This window comes from Lytechinus pictus, chromosome 11 (genome assembly GCF_037042905.1).
Source record: "Lytechinus pictus isolate F3 Inbred chromosome 11, Lp3.0, whole genome shotgun sequence".
NCBI classification, from domain to species: Eukaryota; Metazoa; Echinodermata; class Echinoidea; order Temnopleuroida; family Toxopneustidae; genus Lytechinus; species Lytechinus pictus.
In genome coordinates this window covers 34,074,372-34,099,006 of record NC_087255.1, presented here as the reverse complement: position 1 = coordinate 34,099,006, position 24,635 = coordinate 34,074,372, and the positions used below count along the sequence as shown (strand labels likewise).

General features: G+C 36.7%; 2 protein-coding genes across 3 annotated transcripts in view; one reads left to right on the top strand and one right to left on the bottom strand.

The window, feature by feature from the left end:
* Positions 1–3,364: 3,364 nt before the first annotated feature.
* LOC135156054 (U1 small nuclear ribonucleoprotein 70 kDa-like) lies at positions 3,365–8,524 on the top strand. Its single transcript, XM_064107097.1, has 2 exons — positions 3,365–3,369; positions 5,910–8,524. Exons 1-2 carry the CDS (start codon positions 3,365–3,367, stop codon positions 6,232–6,234), a joined length of 330 nt encoding a protein of 109 aa, XP_063963167.1. The 3' UTR covers positions 6,235–8,524.
* Positions 8,525–10,130: 1,606 nt separating this feature from the next.
* The window catches only part of LOC129271243 (protein shortage in chiasmata 1 ortholog-like), a 31,402-nt gene continuing 16,897 nt past the window's right edge, over positions 10,131–24,635 (bottom strand). The window contains exons 13-28 of one of the 2 annotated variants that reach the window (XM_064106403.1): positions 24,384–24,585; positions 23,544–23,681; positions 22,478–22,642; positions 21,551–21,694; positions 20,891–21,042; positions 20,287–20,359; positions 19,667–19,939; positions 18,527–18,632; positions 16,286–16,516; positions 15,890–15,983; positions 15,413–15,550; positions 14,810–14,956; positions 13,568–14,411; positions 12,341–12,582; positions 11,853–12,069; positions 10,131–11,402 (exon numbers count right to left, since the gene is read on the bottom strand). In XM_064106403.1, coding sequence (XP_063962473.1) covers positions 11,290–11,402; positions 11,853–12,069; positions 12,341–12,582; positions 13,568–14,411; positions 14,810–14,956; positions 15,413–15,550; positions 15,890–15,983; positions 16,286–16,516; positions 18,527–18,632; positions 19,667–19,939; positions 20,287–20,359; positions 20,891–21,042; positions 21,551–21,694; positions 22,478–22,642; positions 23,544–23,681; positions 24,384–24,585 — 3,279 coding nt within the window. In that variant the 3' untranslated portion in view covers positions 10,131–11,289. The remainder of the gene's footprint in view (positions 11,403–11,852; positions 12,070–12,340; positions 12,583–13,567; positions 14,412–14,809; positions 14,957–15,412; positions 15,551–15,889; positions 15,984–16,285; positions 16,517–18,526; positions 18,633–19,666; positions 19,940–20,286; positions 20,360–20,890; positions 21,043–21,550; positions 21,695–22,477; positions 22,643–23,543; positions 23,682–24,383; positions 24,586–24,635) is intronic. The other variant, XM_064106404.1, reaches the window with a different exon arrangement.

Here is a 24,635-nt window from a genome sequence, read left to right as displayed (position 1 = left end):
TTAACCATTTAATTTTTGTAAATTGATGTTATTTGGTTGCCATGGCAACGGCTTGAGATGTAGTTTATACATTGAGCAACCAAAATATCATTGTTCAACACTGTAAAATTAGGGAAAATTAAAAATAAATCCTATTCTACAACGTTTTTTTAATCAGTTTTTTTATTTTTCTGGGGAAAAACAAGTCGTTGCCATGGCAACGGACCAATTGGAACTATCTTGTTAATTTTGAATGTTTCTAAATTTTATATATATTCATTTGGGAGCTTAAAAATTATCATTTTGGTCATCTATATCATGTTTATTTACCATTTACATGGGAATGTATGTCATTTTTGAGAAATTAATCCGTTGCCATGGCAACGGCCGAAAATGGCATTTTAAAATTTACCTCCCATCTTTAAAATAAATCTTAGGGCATATACTTATACTTGTGAAAGTTTCATGCTTTAGTCAAAATTTGCACAATTGTTCGGCTAATCCGCTCTACTAAATGTAGTAAATGCTTTTACAAATATATCAAATAATTCATTGTGTACCTAGCTTCAAGTCCCCTGTTCATCCAAGCAGGAATAAGGCAACCAAACTTTCTGATATAAGTGATAATTGGCTGTTCATAAATTCTGTTAATTTCATCACAATATTTTGATAAATTGGAAGATACATATTAAAAGCTATTACAAATTTATCCATTTTCCTTTTCATTATTGCAGGCCTTAGATTTCAAGGCCACTTTTCGATAGGGCACATTTGTCTACTGTAGTAGCACAAATAAACAAGTTTTTATAAAGGCAAAATTCCAAGACCGATGAGAGGGGTATTTAGGTCAATCAAAAGGAAATCCGTTGATTTCTTTAACCCTTAAAGGACTGGGGGGGCATGATGCCCCCCCCTCGACGCTTCGCGCGATATTTCTGAAACGCAAAAAAGATAGCGCCGCAAAATTTCATGACTTTTTTCTTTAAAGTCTTGCGCAACTTTTGAGACCAAATTCGCGACATACGGGTATAGTATCGCAACATCACATGACTTTTTCACAAGACAATGTCATGCCGAAAATGGCTCATTTTTATACTGTGTACAAAGTCTATGGAAGATGAAATTCATAAAAGTGTGATAATTTTTCGTTCTAATTGGCCTGCTTAATTAATTAAGTTGTTAAATGGTCTGTAATAATTTCCATTAAAAATAAAAATAAAAACAAAAGGTGAAAAAACAAAGAAATACATAAGAAATTCTAAAACAAAGAAATACATAAAGAAAAAATTGGCTTTCGCAATTTTTCTTTGTGGAAACCTTTAAATTAGATTACAAAGATGAGATCTGCAATAAAAGAAAATTTGAAGTGAAATTGGGTGTTATATGCAAATAATGTTTTTCATGAATAAATATGGATATTTTATTCATAATACACTACTCAAAAAAAGTTAAGGACCACTTTTTAATGTGTGTATACAATTTTCAAACCGGGTGTTGTATTTCTAGAAATACCCGAATATGGCTGTCTTGAATCTCCTCAAACACCCTGTAACAATTTCACACATGGGTGGTTTCAGTTGTTGCATGATGTCTCTCGCATTATTGCATATCCTGAAAAGTGGGCCCATTGTGAAGTGGTACAAATGTGGATTCAAATGCATTTTCTGTCTTTAGTCTCTACAATCAACAAATTGCTGACAACAGCAATGCCAAGATACAGCTGTCCAGGATGCCATCAAACACAATGAAATCAATTTCACACATGCAGTTCTTTCATGTCTCTTGCATCATTGCAATGTGCCCGTACAAAAGTGGCTTCCAAAGCATTTTCTGTCTTTAGTCTCTACAATCAACAACTTGCTGACAATAGCAATGCCAAGATACAGCTGTCCAGAATGCCATCAAACACAATGACATCAATTTCACACATGCAGTTCTTTCATGATGTCTCTGGCATCATTGCAGTGGGCCATAAGACAAGTGTCTTCCAAAGCATTTTCCGTCTTTAGTCTGTACAATCAACAACTTGCCTACAACAGCAATGCCAAGACACCACCTACATGTAAGTGAAACAGATGTAGCCAGAGCCCTAGGGATGCTGGAAGCTGGCCTCAGTCAGCGAAGAGTAGCCAGAATGATGGGCGTGTCACACAGTGTCATTAGCAGAGCAAATCAAAGACACCGAGAGACAGGGCTATACTCCGAGAGACCCCGCAGTGGCCGACCAGTTTCGACAACCCCTAGAGATGATCGCTACTTGACGAATCTCAGCCTCCGCAACCGCTTTCACAGTGCACGCCGCCTCAACAATGACTTCGCTGCAGCAACTGGAGTGATTGTTTCCACTCAAACAATCCGTAACCGACTTCACAGAGCCAATATGCATGCCAGACGGCCAGCTCAGTGTGTCCCACTCACCCCTGCTCACAGAAGAATTCGTCTCAACTGGGCCCGGAAGCATGTCAGATGGACCAGACAGCAATGGCGTAGAGTTCTGTTCACAGATGAGAGCAGATTTTCCCTTGACCACAATGATGGACGTTCGAGAGTCTGGAGGCGACCAGGAGAGAGATTTGCAGACCCCTGTATTGCAGAACATGACCGTTATGGGGGAGGCAGCGTCATGGTGTGGGGAGGCATCACCTACGCCAACCGTACTCGTCTCTACGTGGTCCCAGGGGGAGCAATGACAGGAGTGAGGTACAGGGATGAGGTCCTTGAACCTATAGTGGTGCCATTTGCAGAAAATGTGGGACAAAACATCATTTTCATGGATGACAATGCCCGTGCCCACCGAGCTAGGGTGGTGACCGAGTTCCTTGAGGGCCAGGGGATTGAGCGTATGGAGTGGCCAGCGAGGTCCCCGGACTTAAACCCGATAGAGCACGTCTGGGACATGATGGGGAGGAGTCTCGAGCAGCTCGAAGCCCATCCACTTGGACTGCAGCAGCTGGGTGTGGCTCTGGAGGCTGCATGGGATGCACTGGACGTCAGAGACATCAATCGCCTCATCAGCTCCATGAGACAGCGCTGTGAAGCCGTTATTGCTGCAGGAGGTGGTCACACTCGTTACTGAACTGCCTGAAAGACACTCAGACATTCGTTTTTACCACTTCATGTCGGTAGCTGATACCCCTCGTGGCCCACTTTTCAGGATGTGCAGTGATGCGAGAGACATTGTGCAACAACTGAAACCACCCATGCGTGAAATTGATTACAGCGTGTTTAAGGACATTTAGGACAGTTGTACTGAGGTATTTCCAGAAATAAAACACCTTGTATAAAATCTTTATGTACGTTTTAAAAAGTGGTCCTTAACTTTTTTTGAGTAGTGTAAATTAAAAAAAAATATTTTCAGAATTTTTTTAATACTATCTTGTAGTTTATGTGGTAAGGATTGTGCGTGCCGAATTTGGGCGCGATCGCGCGAACCGCGACTGAAATCAGAAGGGGGGCCATCATGCCCCCGCCCCCCAGTCCTCAATACATCTCAAATAGCCCAGTCCTTTTTAACCCTATCTTAACTGGGCTATCTCGGACCAGTATATACTGGGGGGGGGGGTCAATTTGACCCCCCCCCCCCTCAGATCTCGGCCGCTGATTACGCAATCGCCGCAAAAATTTGCAAGTGCGTAGAGCCGGATTTAAACTACAGGAGTGAATAGTAAAATTTTCAAAAAATTATAAAAAATTAATTATGCAAATAAGCATATGAAATTTGCCATAAATTTGGTTTTTGTCTCGCCTGCATAGCAGAGCGAGACTATAGGCGCCGCTTTTCCAACGGCGGCAGCGGTGTCAACATCAAATCTTAACCTAAGGTTAAGTTATTGAAATTACATTATAACTTAGAAAGTTTATGGACCTAGTTCATGAAACTTGAACATAAGGCTAATCAAGTATTACTTAATATCCTGCCTGAGTTTCAGGTCACATGACCAAGGTCAAAGGTTATTTAGGGTCAATGAACTTAGACCATGTTAGGAGAATTATTTTCAAAATCTTAACCGAAGGTCAAGTTTTTGAAATGACATCATAACTTAGAAAGTATATGGACCTAGTTCATGAAACTTGGGCATAAGGTTAATCAAGTATTAGTGAATATCCTGCTAGAGTTTCAGGTCACATGACCAAGGTCAAAGGTCATTTAGGGTCAATGAACTTTGGCCAAGTTGGGGGTATTTGTTGAATTACCATCATAACTTTGAAAATTTACGGATCTACATGTAGTTCATGAAACTTGGACATTAGGTTAATCAAGTACCACTAAATATCCTGTGCGAGTTTCAGGTCACATGACCATGGTCAATGGTCATATAGGGTCAATGAACTTTGGTCAAGTTGGGGGTATTTTTTGAAATACTATCATAACTTTGAAAATTTATGGATCTAGTTCATGAAACTTGGACATAAGATTAATCAAGTATTAGTAAACATCCTGTCTGAGTTGCAGGTCACATGACCAAGGTCAAAGGTCATTTAGGGTCAATGAACTTTGGCCAAGTTGGGGGTATTTGTTGAATTACCATCATAACTTTGAAAATTTACGGATCTAGTTCATGAAACTTGGACATTAGGTTAATCAAGTACCACTGAATATCCTGTGCGAGTTTCAGGTCACATGACCATGGTCAATGGTCATTTAAGGTCAATGAACTTTGGCCGTGTTGGGGTTATTTGTTAAATTACCATCCTAACTCTGAAAGTTTATGGATCTAGTTCATAAAACTTGGACATAAGAGTAATCAAGTATCACTGAGCATCCTGTACGAGTTTCAGGTCACATGATCATGGTCAAAGGTCATTAAAGGTCAATGAACTTTGGCCTTTTTAGGGGTATTGGTTGAATTACCATCCTAACTCTGAAAGTTTATGGATCTAGTTCATAAAACTTGGGATATAAGAGTAATCAAGTATCACTGAACATCCCCTGTGAGTTTCAGGTCACAAAACCAAGGTCAAAGGTTAGTTAAGGTCAATAAACTTAGGCCATGTTGGGGTAATTGTTGAATTGCCATCATAACTTTGAAAGTTTATGGATAGAGTGAATGAAATGTGGACATGGGTGTAGTTGACAAGTCTTAAGTCACCGTTCAAATGTCATTTATGGTCAATGAACGTTCTATTATGTCATTATATGAATGGTGTTTTTGTGAATGATTATTTTATAGTAGTTTTCAAAGTTAGCACTGCTGCTATATTAAATCGCGTAATGCAGGCGAGACTGCCAGAGGCGTTCCACTTGTTTGTGTATTTGCCTTTAACTCAATTTATAAAAATGTAGCTAGTAGAATGCTAATTTTTGGTGGGAGTATCAATTATTACATTTCTAAAAAATATCTACAAAAAATAGCAAAAATGTAATTAATTTCTTATGTATTTTATTGTTTTTTAAATTATTATGTATTTCTTTGTTTTTATTGTATTACCCGATGAACTTTGTCAAGGACCCTTTTGCGATCATGAATAGCATAAAATAAATCCATTTAAACCAACAAAACTAAAAATAATCATACATTTATGATTTTTGGTTGAAAAACACAATTTGCATTGACTTTTTACACGGAATCACGTTTTTTAGCAATTTCTGGTCTGACATGCACTTACAATACGTTGCGTAATTTTGGAACCGCGTACCCGGGCGTCGCAAATTTGGTCTCAAAAGATGCGCAAGACTTAAAAGTAAAAAGTCAGTGAGCGGCGCAGTCAAAAAAAATTGTGCGACGGCGAAGTGACAAAATTTGTCGAGGGGGGGGGGTCAAATTGACCCCCCCCCCCAATTTAATAAGGGTTAAGCCCTGCATATGGTTTTCTCAGTAGATTGCAAGTGTTAATTTTTTGACTCACCTATTGCATTTTCCATATCATCTCAATAATATAACACTGCACAACACTTCTCCATCTTGTTTTACCATCCCCTCTGTCTCCAGGCATAAGAAGGAGAAGAAGAACCGTCGTAGTCGCAGCAAGGAGCGCAGCAGTAGCAGCCGCAAGCACAAGAAGGACAAAGACAAGGACAAGGAGAGAGAGAAGGAGAAGGACAAGGAGAGGGACAGATCCTCTGAGAGAAAGAGCAAAGATGAGGAGCCCTCCAAGAGTGGCAAACCTTCTAAGGTGAAGCGGGATTATGATGAGGAAGAGAAGGGGTTTAACAGTGATAAGGAAGAGGGTGATGCTGGTGGGGAAGAGAAGGGGAAAGGGTATGATGCAGATGCAGACATACAGAATGTAGACATGGACATGGATTCCGATTAAAGAGGTCAATCCACTTGACTGATGAGAAATGAAAGCATATCTCAAAGCATATTTTTTAGGGTGTATTTTAGGGATTATTCTTGCACAAGTCTGCAAAATTGAAGGATGAAAATTGACTTGTGGTAAAGAATTACTTTGAGTAGTTAGAACAATGTCAATATAGGATGGGGTAAAAAAATAAGCAAATTTGGTTACAGATTGAAGTATGGAGCAAAAATGATAAGGCTTTAATCCTAGTCTTAATTAAGAATACAGTGCACAGTATGCTCACTTCACCTGCAGAGGATTAGCATCAAACCAGGGGGGGCATATGAAATGGATAGTAATCTTTCACTGATAGCCATTTTAAGCTACTGAAATAGATCGGATGGGCATTTAATGACCAGCGCAAGTCTCTGACCGTTACCACAGTAACAGTCAGACCAATGATTCCTACTAGCTGCATGTAATGTGGTGGACTCTAAAATATAGAGCTTAGTGATTGATAGAGAGCATATTTCTATGATTGATTGCAATGATTAGTCATTAAAATCAATCCCATGATATATCACTAAGCTTATGTTATAGAGCCCTGATCTGATTTTGTTGAAATAAGAGGATGAAATAAATCTTTAACTGTTATGTTATGTTATGTTATACCGAGGTTTTTACCTGACTGCTAAGAAAGCACGAATGCCTGTGAGAAAGCAACCAGGGGACCGACGGCTTAAGGTCATCTCCGAGGGACCTGGTAATGAGGATAAATGCCTTACCAAAGGGCACTAGCGCACCACTTGGGAATCGAACCCGGGTCACCGGAATCCGAAACCCCCGCTCTACCGACTGAGCTATCGTGCCTCCCTTAACTGCTCTATCTGTAAAGAATCAGGTAAATTAAGAGGAGGCAAGAAAGTGCTTTATCAGGCAAAAACATTAGGTTAGGGATGTATGCAATCCAAAAGGTTTTTGAAATCGTGATTCGCACATTTCATCAGTGAATTTTGTGAAACTCTCCCTTGTTTTGTACAAGAATATAAGAAGTAAAAACTGTATATTTTGGTAGTCATTTTTCTTTTTTGAAAGCAGAGAAACCAATCAATTTGTTTTTCCAGCTTTACTGCTTTGTCTAAGTGACATAATAAACATGTATGTTTCTTATACCCATATTAAGTGGTTTCTGTCTTGTTGGAGGAAATGCTTGGTCTTTAATAATTTCATCATTTTCTTTTTGTGAAGCTGTATATTTGCGAGGACAAATTTATAATGTGACATAAAGTGACGATTTGCAACATAACCCTAATTTTCTGAACAAAATAAATGTAGTCGGTTTCTCTTTGCTCTTTGATAAAAAGCAAATGTGTGATGCAACTTCTGTTTAATTAAGTGCGAAAATGCTGAAAGCCATTCTAAATTTTAAGAATTGAAAGAAGAGTAATCATTAAATAAAAATCCTGAACCTCAAGTACATGTTTTGCTCTATAGACCCTTTTCTAAATCTTTGTAGTATTACACCTAGTAATGATCTGTGTACTTATTTTTTATCCATGATGCTCGTTCTAACAAATGGCATTTGTTCACCGGTTATGTTTCCTTATAAATAATAAACTTTTGAGAAAAAAAATTGTTTATGTGTGTTAATTGTTCAATTTTCTTTCTTTTTCTAATTGTAATTAAATTCACATAAGTGGCTCAGAAAAATAATATTTTGGGAATCAAGAAAATTTTTTTGCTTGTAAAGGATAATTTGCTTTGTTATGAAACTCTGAATGGGACTTTGAAAATGTACTCGCTTCAATGGGCTATTTATCAAATTTTAGGCAATAATTAGAGTTGTCATATTTTTCCGGTCGTTTAAAATTAAGCAATGGTTTGATTGAATAGGCAGTGGTTACGGACACCTGTTTTTTATACAAGTAGTTTAGCTTAGTATTTCAAATGCCTTTTGTTACAAGAATCCTCATTTATGACATTCACTGAACAATCATTGAATATCCATTACTATATTTCTAGGATTTTAAATTAAGATCTGTAACAGCAGAGGGAAAGACGGAAGAGGGAGAGGAAATTGCAGGGTTCCCAGCTTTTCAAGAAAACAAAATTCCCTGAAGAAATTAAAAAATTCACTGATAATTATTTAAACACATTCCCAGTTTTGCATGTTTTCTAAGTTGTAAAAAAAAACAAAAAAACACCATAACCAGTAGTTCAATGGATTTTGTTTTGATATGCTACAAAATATAACGAGTCTGATTGACTACCGTGCTTTCGAGTAATAGGCCGATCAAAATTCCATGACTTTTCCCTCATTTGATGTATTTTTTCCCCGATTTGAGGTATTTGTTATCAAATTCCCTGATTTTTCCCTGACTGGAAAAAAAGTAAAATAATGTTCCCTGATGGGCTAGGAACCCTGAGAGAAGGAAAAGGAGAGAATTGGAGGATGACAAAGAGGGAATGCTACCTATCAGCATGCACCAATATGTAGTTCAGTATACTGTTTTCAGGAAAACCTAATCTCCGAACATACTTATTCATTGTATTGTATTGTATTGTTGAGTGATGTTAAGAGCTTTCATTGGGCACTTGAGCATAGATTGAAGGAAACAAAGACAAGATTTGCCAACAAAGTAGGATTATTTATTACTTCATTTTCGGTGCCAAGCCAAGTAAAATACAAATGGGTTATACATCTATTTTTTCAATGTTCTTTCTCACCTGTTTACCAAACTGCCTTCAAATACAAATAAGCCACAGACAAGTCTGCTGGAGTCAAATTCTCTTGGAACCATAGAAATCTGTTCAGCTTGGGCAAAATTATAACTTTAAAGGGAAAGTTCACCCTGAAAAAATGTTTGTTAAAATAGCATAAAAAATATTGCCGAAGGTTTGAGAAAAATCCATCAACATTTTTTAAAAACAAGAATTTCAATTATTTGATTTGTGAAGTCAATATGCGAGCAGCTTTCCTACAAATCGAATGGTAAAAATCAATGAAATATCATTTTCTAAGAAATTGAAAAAGGTTTTGCTGTACATTCGGTATATCAATAGACAAATAATTTTACACTCGTTCCTAAAAAGAAAACAAAAATAGGTCATCATGAACCATAAAAAAATTTGAAAGTTATGCATATTATATATAACATATGGGGCAGCTGCTCGTTCTTGGCGTCACAGGTCCGTAACTTAAAATTCTTATAACTTGATCTTTAATGGATTTTCCTCAAACCTTCGCCAATATTTTTCATTATTTTTTTCAACAAACTTTTATTCAGGGTGAACTTCCCCTTTAAGAAGTGATTACCAATTGTTTAAAAATAATCTGGAGCCTGTTTCATACAGAGTTACAACAGATAGTAAACTTTCTCTTATAGCTACTACCCATGTTAACAGGGCTCAGCAGCTAAATCACAATCAAGGTTTGTTCAGTAGTTACAATACATGTAATAAAAGTCATTGCATAAAATTTTAATACTATTATAGTAACTTTGCAATCCAAATGGTATATTTAATGACATCCTTGATTCTGATTGGCTGTTGCCATAGCAGTTACAATTGGATGACAACATTACCATAATAGTAACTTTTATACCACAGGATCCTGGTCTTACAGTGGTAATCAATCTGAGGTAGTGTGTATTGGCATAATACATGTAGTGTGTAACACTGCAATATATATTTGATGATTCAATAAAACACTGAATCCACACAAAAAAAATTGAAAATGATAGTTCTTTGATGCGTTGATTACCAACTACCCAGGGAATAATCTTGCTTTACAAATTTGAATATCATTTTTATTCATAAGAGAAACGCTCTCAACTAAGTAATGTACAGTCCTATATGCTATACAAAAGAGCAGTCTTTAAAAAATGTAAAGCAAATTGCGATGCGACAGCAGGAAAATTATTCCCTGCAACTACCCATAATATACATGAAATACATTACAGTTCATAACAATACAATAGAGAATTTTCATTAGATAAGAAGATAAATAACATCAGCAGTTGTATGTATATTTAATTTAATTATTGAATAAATGTATATTTTTAATATTGAAAATACCAACAACAATGGTATGATATCTGGCAAGAAAGTTATTTTCAGTTTATCTTGTTAGACACTGAATTTCTCTTTGCATTGCATAGATATGAATAACAAACTATGACAACCTGACTCATGTTAAACACTTGCAATGAATCTCATCAGGATAAAACTTTGTAAAACCAGTTTGACCAATCACTAAAGGGTTATCTTTTTAAACCAACTTTAACTAGAAGTATATAAATTGTACTAACCATGTTCATAAAACAGTCTCAAGGATGGCATTTCATAAAGCTATTTTCGAAAGTTCTTCACGACTTTACACATACTTTACACATGACTGGCGACTCATTTTTGGGTAGCAATTTAATTCAGACTCTCAATCATTTTGATCCCCATCAGCTTAAGCTGGAAACTCAATTTTGTAGATTGAAATTATCTGAGTGGAAAATTCAATATTTTTCACATTTTGATTGAAATGATGTGAAGTGCACTCCTATTAGGATGAAACAGGAAATTTGGGGTATCTTATTTACAGTGTAGCATAAGGAAGGTTTACCTGTCGTGCATGAAGTTTTGCGTAACTTACAAACAGCTTTATGAAATGGCTCCAAGCTCAAACATACTGTGGTTTCCACAGAGAACATAAGAAATTATATATGTTACATCAGGTAATGTACAAGTATCTTATACAGCAAAATGTATCATATTATCTTGTTACCTCTCACACACACACAGTTCTCGCAAGTATTCCCCGCCCCCTATTCTGTTGGCCATATGCAGCAGTTCACTGGAACCTCCCTCGCTCAGACAACATAAAATACAAATTGGTACTCTGGTTGAGGTATCAGAGTGATTTTTTACATGCTATTTCTACCTGACAGCTATTCATATCTATTTTCCTTTAGATCTTGGAACTCCATATATTCTTGATAGCGCAATCAGTGTAGAAATCCTGAGATTTTCCCTGACAATCGGCAAGACTTGGCTGCTCTTGTTGAGGTATCAAAGTGACTTTCACATCCTGGTGATCTACCGAAAAGCTAGTCTGGTCTGTCCTCCTTTAGATCCTGGCACCCTCTCATATGTCAATCTTCTTTTCTTAGTTGTGCCATCAGTGTACATATCTTCAGAGCTCAATTGACCTAGGGAATACAAATTCATATTTCTATTGTTACAATGAAGATGGAATGCTAATGCAATAAATTATTAGAACTATGACCATCCAGGGTGATTTTTTTTTTCTTTTGACCTGTTGAAACACCATTCTTCATTTACTATTAAAAGAGAATGACTCTTAGTGAGATTAGCATAACAAAATGCTAAAGGAATGCTACATTTTGGACATGAAATTATGAATGATGAATAATCTGATCTGCCAACCTTGTGCAATGCAAAAAGGACATTCCAAACAAAAGTAAGGAATCTGCCAACACACACCTCAAAACCAAGCTTCATTCTGTAATCCACTAAACTTTATTTTGAAATATTGCCCCCAAATTTCCATTCACCTTGGTCTAATTACCTGAACTGACATTCATCTAATTGCCTACACTTGCGTGAGTTTCATGAAATAGAGAGATATAAAGACTTACTAATCGCATCATGGAAGGCATTCCCTGTTTGATACTGGTATGAGGAAGCTTGATGTTGCTGCAGCAACCCTTTCCCTTGAAGCATTGCCGTGTCCATTCCTCTGTAATCACTCCTACTGTGTGCGGTCTGTTGTCTTTCAGAATATTGATGATCATCAGGTCTTTGAAAGTACTGACTGTGATATTCAAGGGGATGCCTCTGCATGGAAGGGTTTCCCTATCAGATGAAATGATAGTGGTCAGTGAACTTTTGGGTTCATTCATTCATTTATTATTTTCTCAAAGACGGGTTTTCACAACTTTTTTTTTTTTTCCTTGTAACATACTAGTATCAATTAGTTGTTATTCTGAATTTTAGGATTTTGGGGGATTTTTGTATTATTTGCAGAAATTAAAAAGCTACATTTGGGATTGTGCACTTGCAAGTTCTGTAAATAGGCGAATCTTTCCAACTATTAATTTCTAATCTAAATATATTTTGCTCTCACCTGAGACTGATTCAGGCTCTCCATTGAAGCCGATCCTCTTCTAGCTGGCAGCCCTGCTGTTGCAAGTGTACCAAACTCCCCACTTCTTGAAGTCGTCATGTAGTTTGAAGGATTGATCTTTTTTGTCGAACAATCTTTACCAGCCCGAGGGCAGGGCTGTGCTATGCCTATGTACTTCATTGGAGCTAGCTTTTGAGTACCCCTGGTAGGAAAGGGATCCATGTCATACAGTCCTCGGTTTCCTGTAATGTTGGTTTTTGTATGAAAATTGTATTATTTAATCAATTTAATGGACAAAAATAACAACTCAACTGATTGAAAGATAATGTTTGTAGTCTGTACTGTACAAATATAAGACTTCAAAAGAAAATTGATTTAACAACCGTAATAATCCCCCGGGGGGGCCACTTCCATTGACGAGTGGATACCATGCGCGACCACGGGGTCTCGAAAAGCACCCTAAACACGTATTTTCCATGTTCTGAAAATGCACCCCTTAACAAGTATTGGCGTCTGAAACCCTACCCTTAACAAGTATTGGAAACAAAACTATACTCTTGGCAAGTATTCCCTGAAATGAACCCCTAAACAAGTAAATTTTATTGTTGTGTCACGGGTCCGTCGGTCGTCGGTTTTACCTAATTTACACACCATTTGGATTAGTAAGGTCCCACCGTTCCTCACCTCGCGCAAATCGGGACTCTAAACACGTAGTGTTGGGGCAAAAAGCCAGTAAAAGGACATCCTTTATACAACATTTTAATTTTGTTTTATCATCCCCGCAAATGTGACCCTAAACACGTAGCTTTCCTAGCGAAATAGATACCCTTTTTTCATTATTTTTGTGTTTTTGACACCCTTATCACGTTACGTACGTAACGTGCCCTATCTTGAAAAAGACATCCTTTTTACGTGTTTTCTTGGTCGCGCATGGTATCCACTCGTCAATGTAAGTGGCCCCCCCGGGAATAATCCTTGAAACTGAGCTTGCATATATGTGGTCTGGGGACTATGGAAAATGGGTTTTGTACCATAATAAGCAGGTCTCCAACTGGTATGTCTTTGATTGGAGGACCTTCTAAACTAGTGAAAAGAAAGACCAAATCTATAAGTTTCACAGGACTGTAATAAATGCAAAGGCTTGTGCATATTATTTTCACAATTATTTGATACATAATGCTACAGAATATATGTACAGGGATAAGCTGGTGGTTAGAATGAACTTACGTCCATGATTTGACACAATTGCTGACTGACCAGAGGATTGGATATGATCTTTCAGAGAATAGTCTCTATTTACATCTTCGTTGGCAAGACACTGACCCCAATTATCTTGATGCTGTCTTGGAAGAATATCATCTAAGCCAGAATAGGCCTTTCTCGCCCGAGCCATTGTATTGGAATGTAGACCTTTATGCACTGCTTCCTCTATGATCTGCTCTCTTGATGACGGCACTGTCACATAATCAGTCTTGGAAGTTGATGCATATGGCAGTAGTTCTCTTTGACCAGACCTATACTTGCTAAAGTGGCCTTGGCGATCTCTTGAAGAATGGGGGTTTGCACCAGTATCCATTCCATGTTCTGGATCAAATGCCTCTGAATGATACCTTGATGAGCTAAGTTGGTCTTTTCCAATAGTATCACTGGATGCAAGCAGTTCCAGAGGTGTCTTCAGATCATCTGGAATAGAATGGTCTAGAGGATACATAGCTTGACCATCAAGGTCATAAACAGGAGAATCATCAACTGGTTCAGACTTGATTGTAACAGGAACATCCTGATATGACTGCCTCAGGTCATCTCTACTTTGGGTCTTGCGTCCATTTTGCAGCATGCTCCATCCCTTTGATCCTCCATGCTCTTGGTGGTGAAGGTCAGAAGGTTTCATATCTTCCTGATTTCTTGTTGCATCTGCAATGACCTTCCTGCTTCCTTGATCGACAATCATTCTGTCCTGGAGGATGGGCTCAGTTTGGCCATCCCTGGACTCTTCCCTCCTCTGTGACATAGGGGCTTTTGAAGGGCGATCATAAAAAGGACTCTCATCATGCACAAGCTTGTAGAAATTCTGTGTGTAGGGATAAAAACAACAATTTTACTTTCTTCATTCCGTATTCTCTCATATAGTTTAGCAAGACATTTCTACAGGTTTTTACTGTTCTAGTGAATTTACAACCAAAAAGTGACAGTATAATTATGATTCTGTTTATTTGAATAGAACTTGGGGCTAATTTGTTTTCTGCATGCATGTGTAAGATAATTTGTTTCATATTGCATAGCCATGGTCAAATCTCTATTTTGAACTCTTTCTAAAGACCAAATCGTAAAATCTTGTCCAGTTATTCTGGAATAGCACAACAAACTGTTGTATATTCTATGATATTTCTTATTTGAAAATATCTAATAATATTTATTGTTTGCATTATTATTCCATGTTATTGACAATTTTAATCATAAGCTTCTTACAGAGATGATTCTGGTTGGAATCCATGGACAGAGCTTTGAGAGATATGTGAGCGGAGCTTTCAGCAGCACTTGTAGTGGGGCAGCAGTAAGCATGACTTGGGCAGTGAAGGAGTTCACACATTGAAAACTCGACAAGAAGCTCTCATGCTAAAATAAGGAAAAGGATTTGAATTATTAGATAGTTAAATGGTTCAGACTTTCCCACTTTTGATAGAACATCAGGGGTCCGTTTCATAAAGGACTTGCAACTGTTGTAACTTTGCCTTAATGTCAACTACCATGGTAACATGGCTCAGCAGCCAATCATAATCAAGGTTACCATGGTAGTTGCCATAATGGCTAAGTTACAACAGTCACAAGTCCTTTATGAAACGGGCCCCAGGATTATTGCCCATTTACAGTATCAATGTGGCACCTATTTGGGGCAGATTAAAATGTAAATTTCTCATCTGTCCATTTCCACATCCCTCTCTCATTTACATAACCAAGAGTCCTTTTTATGACTAGCTAATGCAGTTTGGCCAGAAACTGGAAAATGCATAACATCAATTTCATAATGAAAAGCTACATTCATTTTAGAATGGTTTGTGATCAATAACAAACCTTGCTGAGTGTGTCAGTGAACCATGGTCTATGAAGCCAGTCATCATGGTGCCATACTGCTGTTGATGCCTTCTGACATACATCACAGATCATGCTGATTGTAGAAGCTGTACTTGTACTATCATCAGAGTACATCACCTGGTTGGGGAGAGTGTTATTCATTTTTAAGTGCTTCTTTCAGAGATGGTGTTCTGTGTCTCAAAGACTGCTGGGGAAATCCTTAATTGTTCCACAGAATTTACATATGTGACTCAGCCAGCAGCCAAGCTAGGCCAGGTTACAGAAATTATACTTGCAATGGATTTAATATCTCCAACTATGCAGTGGGCCGCAAATCCTACACAATACTCTAAAATACAATACAATAATGTAAATACAATACTGTTAATACAATACTGTAAATATACTACACTCACGAGACAGAAGAAATATATCCAGACTAAAGTAGTATGCTCCTGGAACATTTATTTTTCTTACCTTCACTTCAAAATCATAAGACTTGGCATTGAACTGTGACAGAGCTGCTTGAAGCTTGCTGGTGTTTGCTACAACATGACCACCAAGAGCATAGCTGATAAAAAAAAAAAAATGTAAATGAAGGAAAGAAAATAATTGTTTAAGGTACAAATTTAATTCAATTCATTTATTTATTATAAACTGTACAAAGGTACAATGGGTAGCACTACTAGAAGCTCATATGCATGTCCATGACTGTAATCCTCACATTTCATCATAGACAAAACATTTGGAATGCATGAAAGCCACTGTAATAAACATAGCATCTTTATAGTGGGATTATTGATAAAAAATGCAGCCCAGTTAAAGGTCATAATCTAACAGGATATAAACTGAATACTAGTTAGGAGGACATACCTGTTATTATGACCATTTCCCTCCAGAATGACCCACAGCATGCAGAATTGCTGTGATAGTAGAGTGATACGATGAACCAGAGGCTCTACAGCACCATCTAATAGTAAGCTTTCTAATCCTATGATGATAGCACCTGTCCTTTCATCAACAATGAGGTCAGCAGAGATGGGTTGAGATGAGGAAGAGTTGTGAGGGGAGGTAGAAGTCCTCTCAACGATCAGAATGTTGAACCTGTAATTAATTTTAAGGCTATGTGATAATTGGAAGCTTTTGCATGAGTGTGAAATGTAAATTGTATACATCGTACAACTTGCAAATTCATCATCGTGACATCATTATTTTGGAGTTCATCAAGTAGATCACTATCATGGTAAATTCTCTCAAAGGAAATAATGTGTAATATTGGGATATGATTTCTTTTTCAATGTTACTGAGATTATGGGGTGACTTCAAGAGATTTCGCAAAGAGCCACACAGAATTACTGATGGTAAATTGGCATACCATGCCCCTCTACTTTTCCCATAGCATACCTGCCAACCTTTGATAATAAAAAAATCAGTATCAAAGTTCCAAGGGCGCCGAGCGGGTGTCCGGTCCGCTCCAACGATATAGCCTATAGGGACTCTTTGCATTTTCAGCATGTAAAAGTAGCATTTCCCTACACTTTTAAAAGCAAATTTACCCTCATTACCACACCAGAGGATGACCTACATGAAGAGTCTACCTTTATTTATCAATTAAAAATTTAAAAAAGGTCTTTAAAATATCACTTTTGTGACATAAACCACCCAGTTTCATTCAGGTGTGATATATCTATATAGACTTAGGGATAATTTTTCTTGTTCATCAGAGCTCTCTAAAAACTTTGATTTTGAGCATATTTTTGTGAGGCCCTCTATTGGTGGAAAGTGAGATTGATGCAGATCTTCATCTCCACACATTCTATTTTCAATTAGACAAAAAAATAATTTCAAGATTTTATGATGAATTTAGATTTAAGTTATCCCTACTGTATTAAAAACTGACAAGCCAAAAAATCAAACATTTATTATCCAGCCTATCAATCATGCATCAAGAGAAAATAAGCCAAACATTGACATTGTCTTATTCATGTTATTTCACCACACAGGGGTTACTGACTGAGGACAAGGTTATCATAACCTACATTTGATTATTCGAAAAATAAAGTACAGATCAATGTTAAAATTGCGTAGGGATAGATCTAACTTAATTGCGTCGGTACGCGGCCGGGCGGGGGCCGGTGTTCAACGACCTGCCGTTCATATCATCAGCAGACTCAGCGATATACCACTGTAATCACCAACACACTCTAGATATGTACGATACATCACTAACTCACTCCCACACTACAAAATCATCCGGCGACATGGGCAAAAACCTCAAATAAAAAGTGAAATTTTCTTACCTAAATCACCTTGTTTCGCGTCAAAAATATCACCATCGGTGATTCTTAACATCGTAGTTAGGAAACAAGGGGTCTAAAAAGGTTACTCTTTCACGGTTTTTCCGATGTTCGTGGATTATGAAAACATGTCCTCAATAAAAAATGGCTCTTTCGCTAGCCAATGTCAGCCGCCATTTTTTTCCGGAAGTCAACGCTAACGACAACACCTCAAAATGTAGCGCCCTAAGTGCTGCCGTTGCGTGTATGCTCGTTAATTTTCACATGTATTTGCAATGGAACTGCGCACTTAGCAGTGTTCGCGCGCCGTTTAAAGTCGCTCTCTGTGTATATCGTGTAGCTAGCGCATTTGCGTAGCCGTGCGCTCCAGTCGTTTATGCGTTAGTCGCATCTTACAGCCGTGCATGCGTTAGTCGCATTATACAGCCGTTTCAATAATTTCAACACTATATAGATTAACCCCAAAATTCGGAATGGAGGTCGAAAAATCGGTATAATTCCGCCAAAATCGGAATGGTTGGCAGGTATGCCATAGAATATCACAGATGATTTTGCTTGGAAATATGAACGAAACAGCATTTCACATTGGAATTCGTAATATGATAGCTCAAAATAATCGTAATTGAGATTCTTACCTTCAAATTATGATGATCATTAGTTCACAAAATTGTTTTATAATTAATTTAATGACTGTAAGAGGAGCATTAGTCTTACTGATTGAGTCTGTACATATTAAGTTCTCTCCGGCTGCTGAAGTAAATAATTGGTCATATGACATATTTCAGTCAACTAACAAACAAGTGTGGTATCAATTTACCTTGTTTCGAGTGTATGTAGCAGCTTGGATGAATTAATGATATCATCAAACCCTATCAGTTTGAGCGAGATCTGCTTGGACTTATTATCAGCTTTCTTGTCATCACCTATGGGTGTAACATACAGAGATTCATGTACATTAAATATCTACAATTTACTGTAACTTTCTGCTTTAATACGTTGTGCCATACACTTTCAGGTATGTGTCATTGAGCAATGAATTAATTGTAGAGGGCACTGGTTCAAATAATTATTCACCCCATTTCCCACCAGATTCTATGATTCACATTGGTCTAATACAGGCACCACCAGGTTCCCGCAGGAAATGGGTTAATTATTATTATCATGATGATTACACATCCAACAATCCATCTAGTTAATAGTTATCCATCAAACAATTAACCAATCAATTACTCTCTTCTGAACAATGATTGATTATACTTATACTAAATGATTAAAACATTTCCTGGGTGTTTACATCATTCTAGGTTCACAACACTATTATCCGTAGTAGATATGAATACATTTATTTTTATTTCTAATCTGTTCTTCGGCTGTTTCTTTCTAGACTTTCAAAAGATTTATATTTACTATATCGCTCGACAAGAAGTTATTCTCCTTCTAAGATAGTCTGAAACCACAAGGTTTTAGTCTTAGTCTACTTTTAATGTGGTATAATTGCCATTTGGTCTGCATTACACCTAGTAATCAATACTCATTTAGTTGACCCATTTCCACTTTCTATATATTTTTTTTACTTTTGTGAAATGAAACCTAATAGTTCATAAACAATTCATCTATTCGTATAGATTAAGTGGTGTTAAACCAAGTGGATATTAGATAAAATTGTTATAAACTAATTGGAAAATAAATGAAATAGTAAATGAGCTAAATGGCAATCAAACCAAATGGTAAGTTAAGTGAACTAGGATGAGACCATGTGGGATGAGACCAAAGTATGAATGAATCAAATTTGTATCAATCAGGTTTTAGTTAAAAGATAGCCATTTGAAACTTTAGACATGTGGCCATCTTACAATATCTGATAAAAATGTACATGTTTGTAAGATAGGAATACTAGTAAATGGTATCATGAGACTGTGATATGTATATGTGATAGTAATAAATCTAACAAACATACCATCTGTTAAACTAAGACGACCCAGGTTAGCTCCTACTCCAACAGAACTTGAACATCGTAGTTCAATGTGCCTGATATTTTGACGCAAGCATAGCTCTTTCCAGGGGCTGTTGGGGTAGGCTTCATACTCAATGACCAGTGAGAAGTGTGCCCAAGGAAAGCTCTCATCTATCTGAGCGGGTGAGATCACCAAGCAGTTGTGTTTGTCCAGTGCTTGACTAACTGCCATGTAGATGGTTTGGGGTGATGAGCTCAGAGTGCCAGCTGATAAACCTAAATTTTTAACAAATGTGGTATTTGCTGTAAAAAGCTTACCAATAACAAGTAAAAGTTTGTGATTGTGCAAAAACAATGCTTTCTTATTAAATGTAATAGTCTCAGCTTGTAAAGATTATCAGCAAAATAAAAAAAAGCTGTTGATAAGTAAGAATATATCGCTTTTTATTAATGTTCAAATTGCTACTTCAGTGTAGAATATTTGGTGATGCATATTATATGACTTTACAACTTGATGTGTATTTATGGTTTTGAATGCACAAAAAATATAGTGATAATGTAAAAAAGAAGATTGTGGGATTTTTTCTGCATTCATGCATACTCCATGTACGTCATATATTTACCTCTCACAGAAAGCAAAACAGTAGTGACACTTTCAACCAGTTTGGCATACTCTCGTCTAATTATCACAAGAACCTATGGAAAAATGATTAAACAAGCACTATCATACTCACAATTATTCCATACAACAAAATCGATTAGATTAACTTTCTATACAGCAAATGAAGCGTGTATTACCTCAATCATTTCAAAATAGAGACACCATGGTTCAGCTGAATTAAGGGACAAACAGAAGCATATTAACTGGTACATGTATAATTTACATAAATCATATAAAGTGTCACTAACTTATAGATTAAGAGCTTTGGGGGCACCAGATCTCCTGTAAGTTGCAAGACCAAGAAAAAATAGAAAAAACACAAAGAAACAAAAGAAAAAGGACTAGATTTTCAGACAAAAAGCTGAAATGTAATATTTCCTTAATATTAAGTCTACATCTATTACAAAATTAGATTTTCATTTTTAAATGTTCAACAGATTTAGAGATTAACAAATGCAGATTACCGCCTTGCCAAAGGAGGCAATTGCTGCAGTGGGATTTGAACCCCAGACCTTGTGGTTCAAAGCCCAGTGACTTATCCAAGGAGCCACAGCACGTCTACATACCTTAGGGTCATGGTCCTTTCCTTCTTTCTTGAGTTTCTTAAGGAACCATTCTCCTGTAAGCCTAGCCATCTCATGAAGCTTAGGGTGTATGGTGTGTTTGGGTAGCAGGCAATGCTTCTTGAACAGGGCGTTTCTTACACCATCTAAACATCCTGTACGTCAGATTCAAGTTATTTATCAAACGTACAGTCATATAAAACTCTTTTCAATTATAGAATATATACACTGTACACTAGCAAAATTATTGTTTCTTTATAGAATAAACACATCCTGGCCACCTCCCTTCTGATATCAAAATAGATAATATAAAATTGTGAATGGAATAGAAAACTAAAAATATTTTTATTATAGATATATTACATAATTCATGAACACCAAAATGAATTCTTAAATCTTTTTAACCCATGCAGATAATAATGGTGATTAAAATAATTATGTTGATGACGACGGCAATAAGATGATGTCTGTGACTATTATAATGATGAAGATAAGGGTGAAGGTGATATATAGTTGTAATGATGACAATGAGTAATATGTGAACATGGAAATATCAACTATATGTAAATGAAAAAGATTGACAGTAACAGATTCCTCATCGAAGGATTAACTTGGATTGACATAGACAATCAATTCAATAATATCCATGTCAATATATCAAACCTTTTAGGACATCCTTGTATCTCTCATTGGCAAGAGCCAAGTGCATGATTGCTGATACAGCATCACAGTGTATCATCAGATCTATAGCAGTTACATAGCTGTGAAGGAGAATGATTTGTTGATATTCTTCTTTGTCTTCTTTATCTGTCAAAAGAAATAACAGATTAAATCATAAATGAGTGATTCATTAATATTATAAAATTATCTAGTTCTAGTTCTATATTTGGAATGTCTCCCAATGGTGATTTTTTTTTTTAGTCCTTCAAAAATGTAGACTTATCTTTTTTCTATGTGTAAATGATTTCAGATACATATACCCTCACTAACAATCTGTTCGACATTTGCTACAAAATATAGATCATTTGTACTGGAAGAAAAGTAGAGCATTACTACATGGGACAATATTAGAACCGCATGAAGTAACTTCACCAAAATCAATCAAGTTTAGGTTCATTTAGTTTTCCCCAAAACAATATTAATTAAGTCTTTTGTTTTCAAATATTTCCTGAACAATCCTGCAAAGTGGTCTTGAATCTGGTTAGTTTTAAATGGTGCTCTTTCATCATTTTTGAAGGGGGATTCTGCCACATATTGATTCCCTTCAAAACATCTGTGATGGATGGAGGGTCAATTTTACTGGCTTTCCTTTAAAAAGACTGTCGAGATAAAAAAATTCTTATCATTTATACATATATTTCCACTTCCTTTAAGAGGGGTATCTCTGAGAGTCTGATAAAGTGTAAAGACAATCCACCTGTGGAGTGTTTCATGAAGAAAATATTCAGTCACTGAACGTTTAAACCAATCATATGCAAGGATTTGCAGCTTATCACATATGTACGTGTAAATCACTGATTTTTTCATGAAATGCTCCCCTTCTGTGAGAGGAGACGGGTGGGTAATGGGGTGAGGCGGACGATAAGATACCTGTAGATTTACTCTGCTTTTCATACTGTAGTAGGAGGAATCTAGAAACATCTGGTGTGAGTGTATGGAGTGTGTAGGATGGTGACAGTACATTGGTAGAATGAAGGCGATTCATCACTGGAGTTAGGGCATCTTCTAGTACTTTCATCATCTCAACAAATGATGCTTGAAAATAGAACAACACAATTTTATTCGTTATGTCTAAAAAATATGCCAGGAGATCCATGGACCTGGCCACGGAGGATTATTCTATTGTTACTGGGGGTGCTGTGACAGCGGCCCAGTACCCCCAGTAACAATAGACTAATCCTCCTTGGATAGGTCCCTGAGGAGATCCTTAATTTGTGCTACATAAATACTCCATATTAGCGTTATTATCATTATAGGACATAAATATCATAAAATGAGTTAGATTTGGAACAAACTCTGTACACCCTTACAAATCATCATAACAACATTAAAGATCTGACAATCTGTGATGTAAGATCTTGCTTGAGTTTGGATAATCTTTGGTATAAGCTTTTTATATTTATTAATACTATGTAGGAGCATTTGTGTTCATCTCTACATTTACACTGTATTTGTTAAGTTCCTACTAGGGAAGTTGAATCCAATAATACTCATACACTAAGGGTGTAATTTTGACAAAATCATAACTGTGTAACAATTAAGCTATTTAACACCAAAGTAGTAAATTTCAAACCAGAATATGGTTCCCCCCCTCTGAAAAAAAATGAAGATGGATGATGCATAATGTAAGCTGGGCCCCATCTTACAAAGAGTTGCAATTGATAAGATCAACCACAACTACGGAAAGCCAGCAATGCCAACATCTAAAATGCCTGTTTGCTCAAAATATTTTCTAAAATATGATGTGTGTTCATGCATTTATTGTTTCCTTGGAAAGTCAGTGTGCTTCTTTTTGTTTACAAAGGACATTGTGCCAATTTCTCAGAGAAAAAAAAAATTCTGTTATAGATGGATTTCCATATAGTTGATACTGATCGGATCAGTCAGAACTTGTTGTAAAACGGGGCCCTGGTAGTAGGAGATGAATTAATCTTACCTGTCAGAGTAACTTCAACCGTTCTGCTCTTTGACTTTTTATTACCAGACTTGGTAGGTGTTAGCTCAGATTCTTTGGAGTCATCATGATTGAGTATCTCCTTTTTAATTAGCACAGGCTTGGAAACAGTCTTTGTGTCTTTAATTATTATTTTTTTTTTATTAGCGCCAGAACAAAAATAAATAAAATATGTCATTTTACAATAGCTTTAATCATAACCCTCACATACCTTCTTGTGAGTTATTTTGATTTGAGAATGTCAAATGATATCCAAATCACAATTATCATTAAATTTGCATTCAAATTCGTTTTTTTTTCAGTTTTAAATTAAAAACACTCCATGTTTACAAGACATAGATAGTAGCATCAATAATGAAGGTTAATTTAACTTTGTGTTTAAAAAAATCATGCTGCTGCTCCTCCTTGATTCTCCTCTTCATGTTCTTTCCTGACTCTCAATGTTTCCCCTCAACATGCATATCAGTCTCTTCATGTTCCTTCCCGACTCTCAATGTTTCCCCTCAACATGCAAATCAGTCTCTTCATTTTGGTTTCTTCCCAATCTTCTGTTGCCCTTTTCCCGTCCTTCCTATTATCAAATTATCTTTTTTATGGTTTCTTTTAAAAAATGACTATGATTGTTTCTAAAGACTAAAAAAATAATTATATGAAACAAGATGAGAGTATCACACAATGACTTGACAAGTCATGCAAGCCAGGCTCATGTGTTCAAATCCCAGTTTAGGGCAATGCAATTTTCACACATTCTTTATCTATGATTATGAAAATGTATTTTCCACAATTAGTAGCAAGACAGAGAAGCACTTGATGCGCTCATACCATTTGTGCTTTTCAATGGAAGCTCTTTGCTATTGTAATCTGCTCTTGGAAGGAGAGGGGGTGGGAGAGGAGGCGGCTCCTTCTTGATCAGAGATTCCTTGCATCTAAGCTTCAGGAAGTCCATCAATGGATCCCCTACAGGAGAACATCTTTTGGGAGCAGTATCTCCTTTCTTCTCCTTACTCTCCTCAGCTAGTGGCTTCTGTGAAAAATTATTATGATGAATGATTATGACCGAGGTTGTGTCTTGAT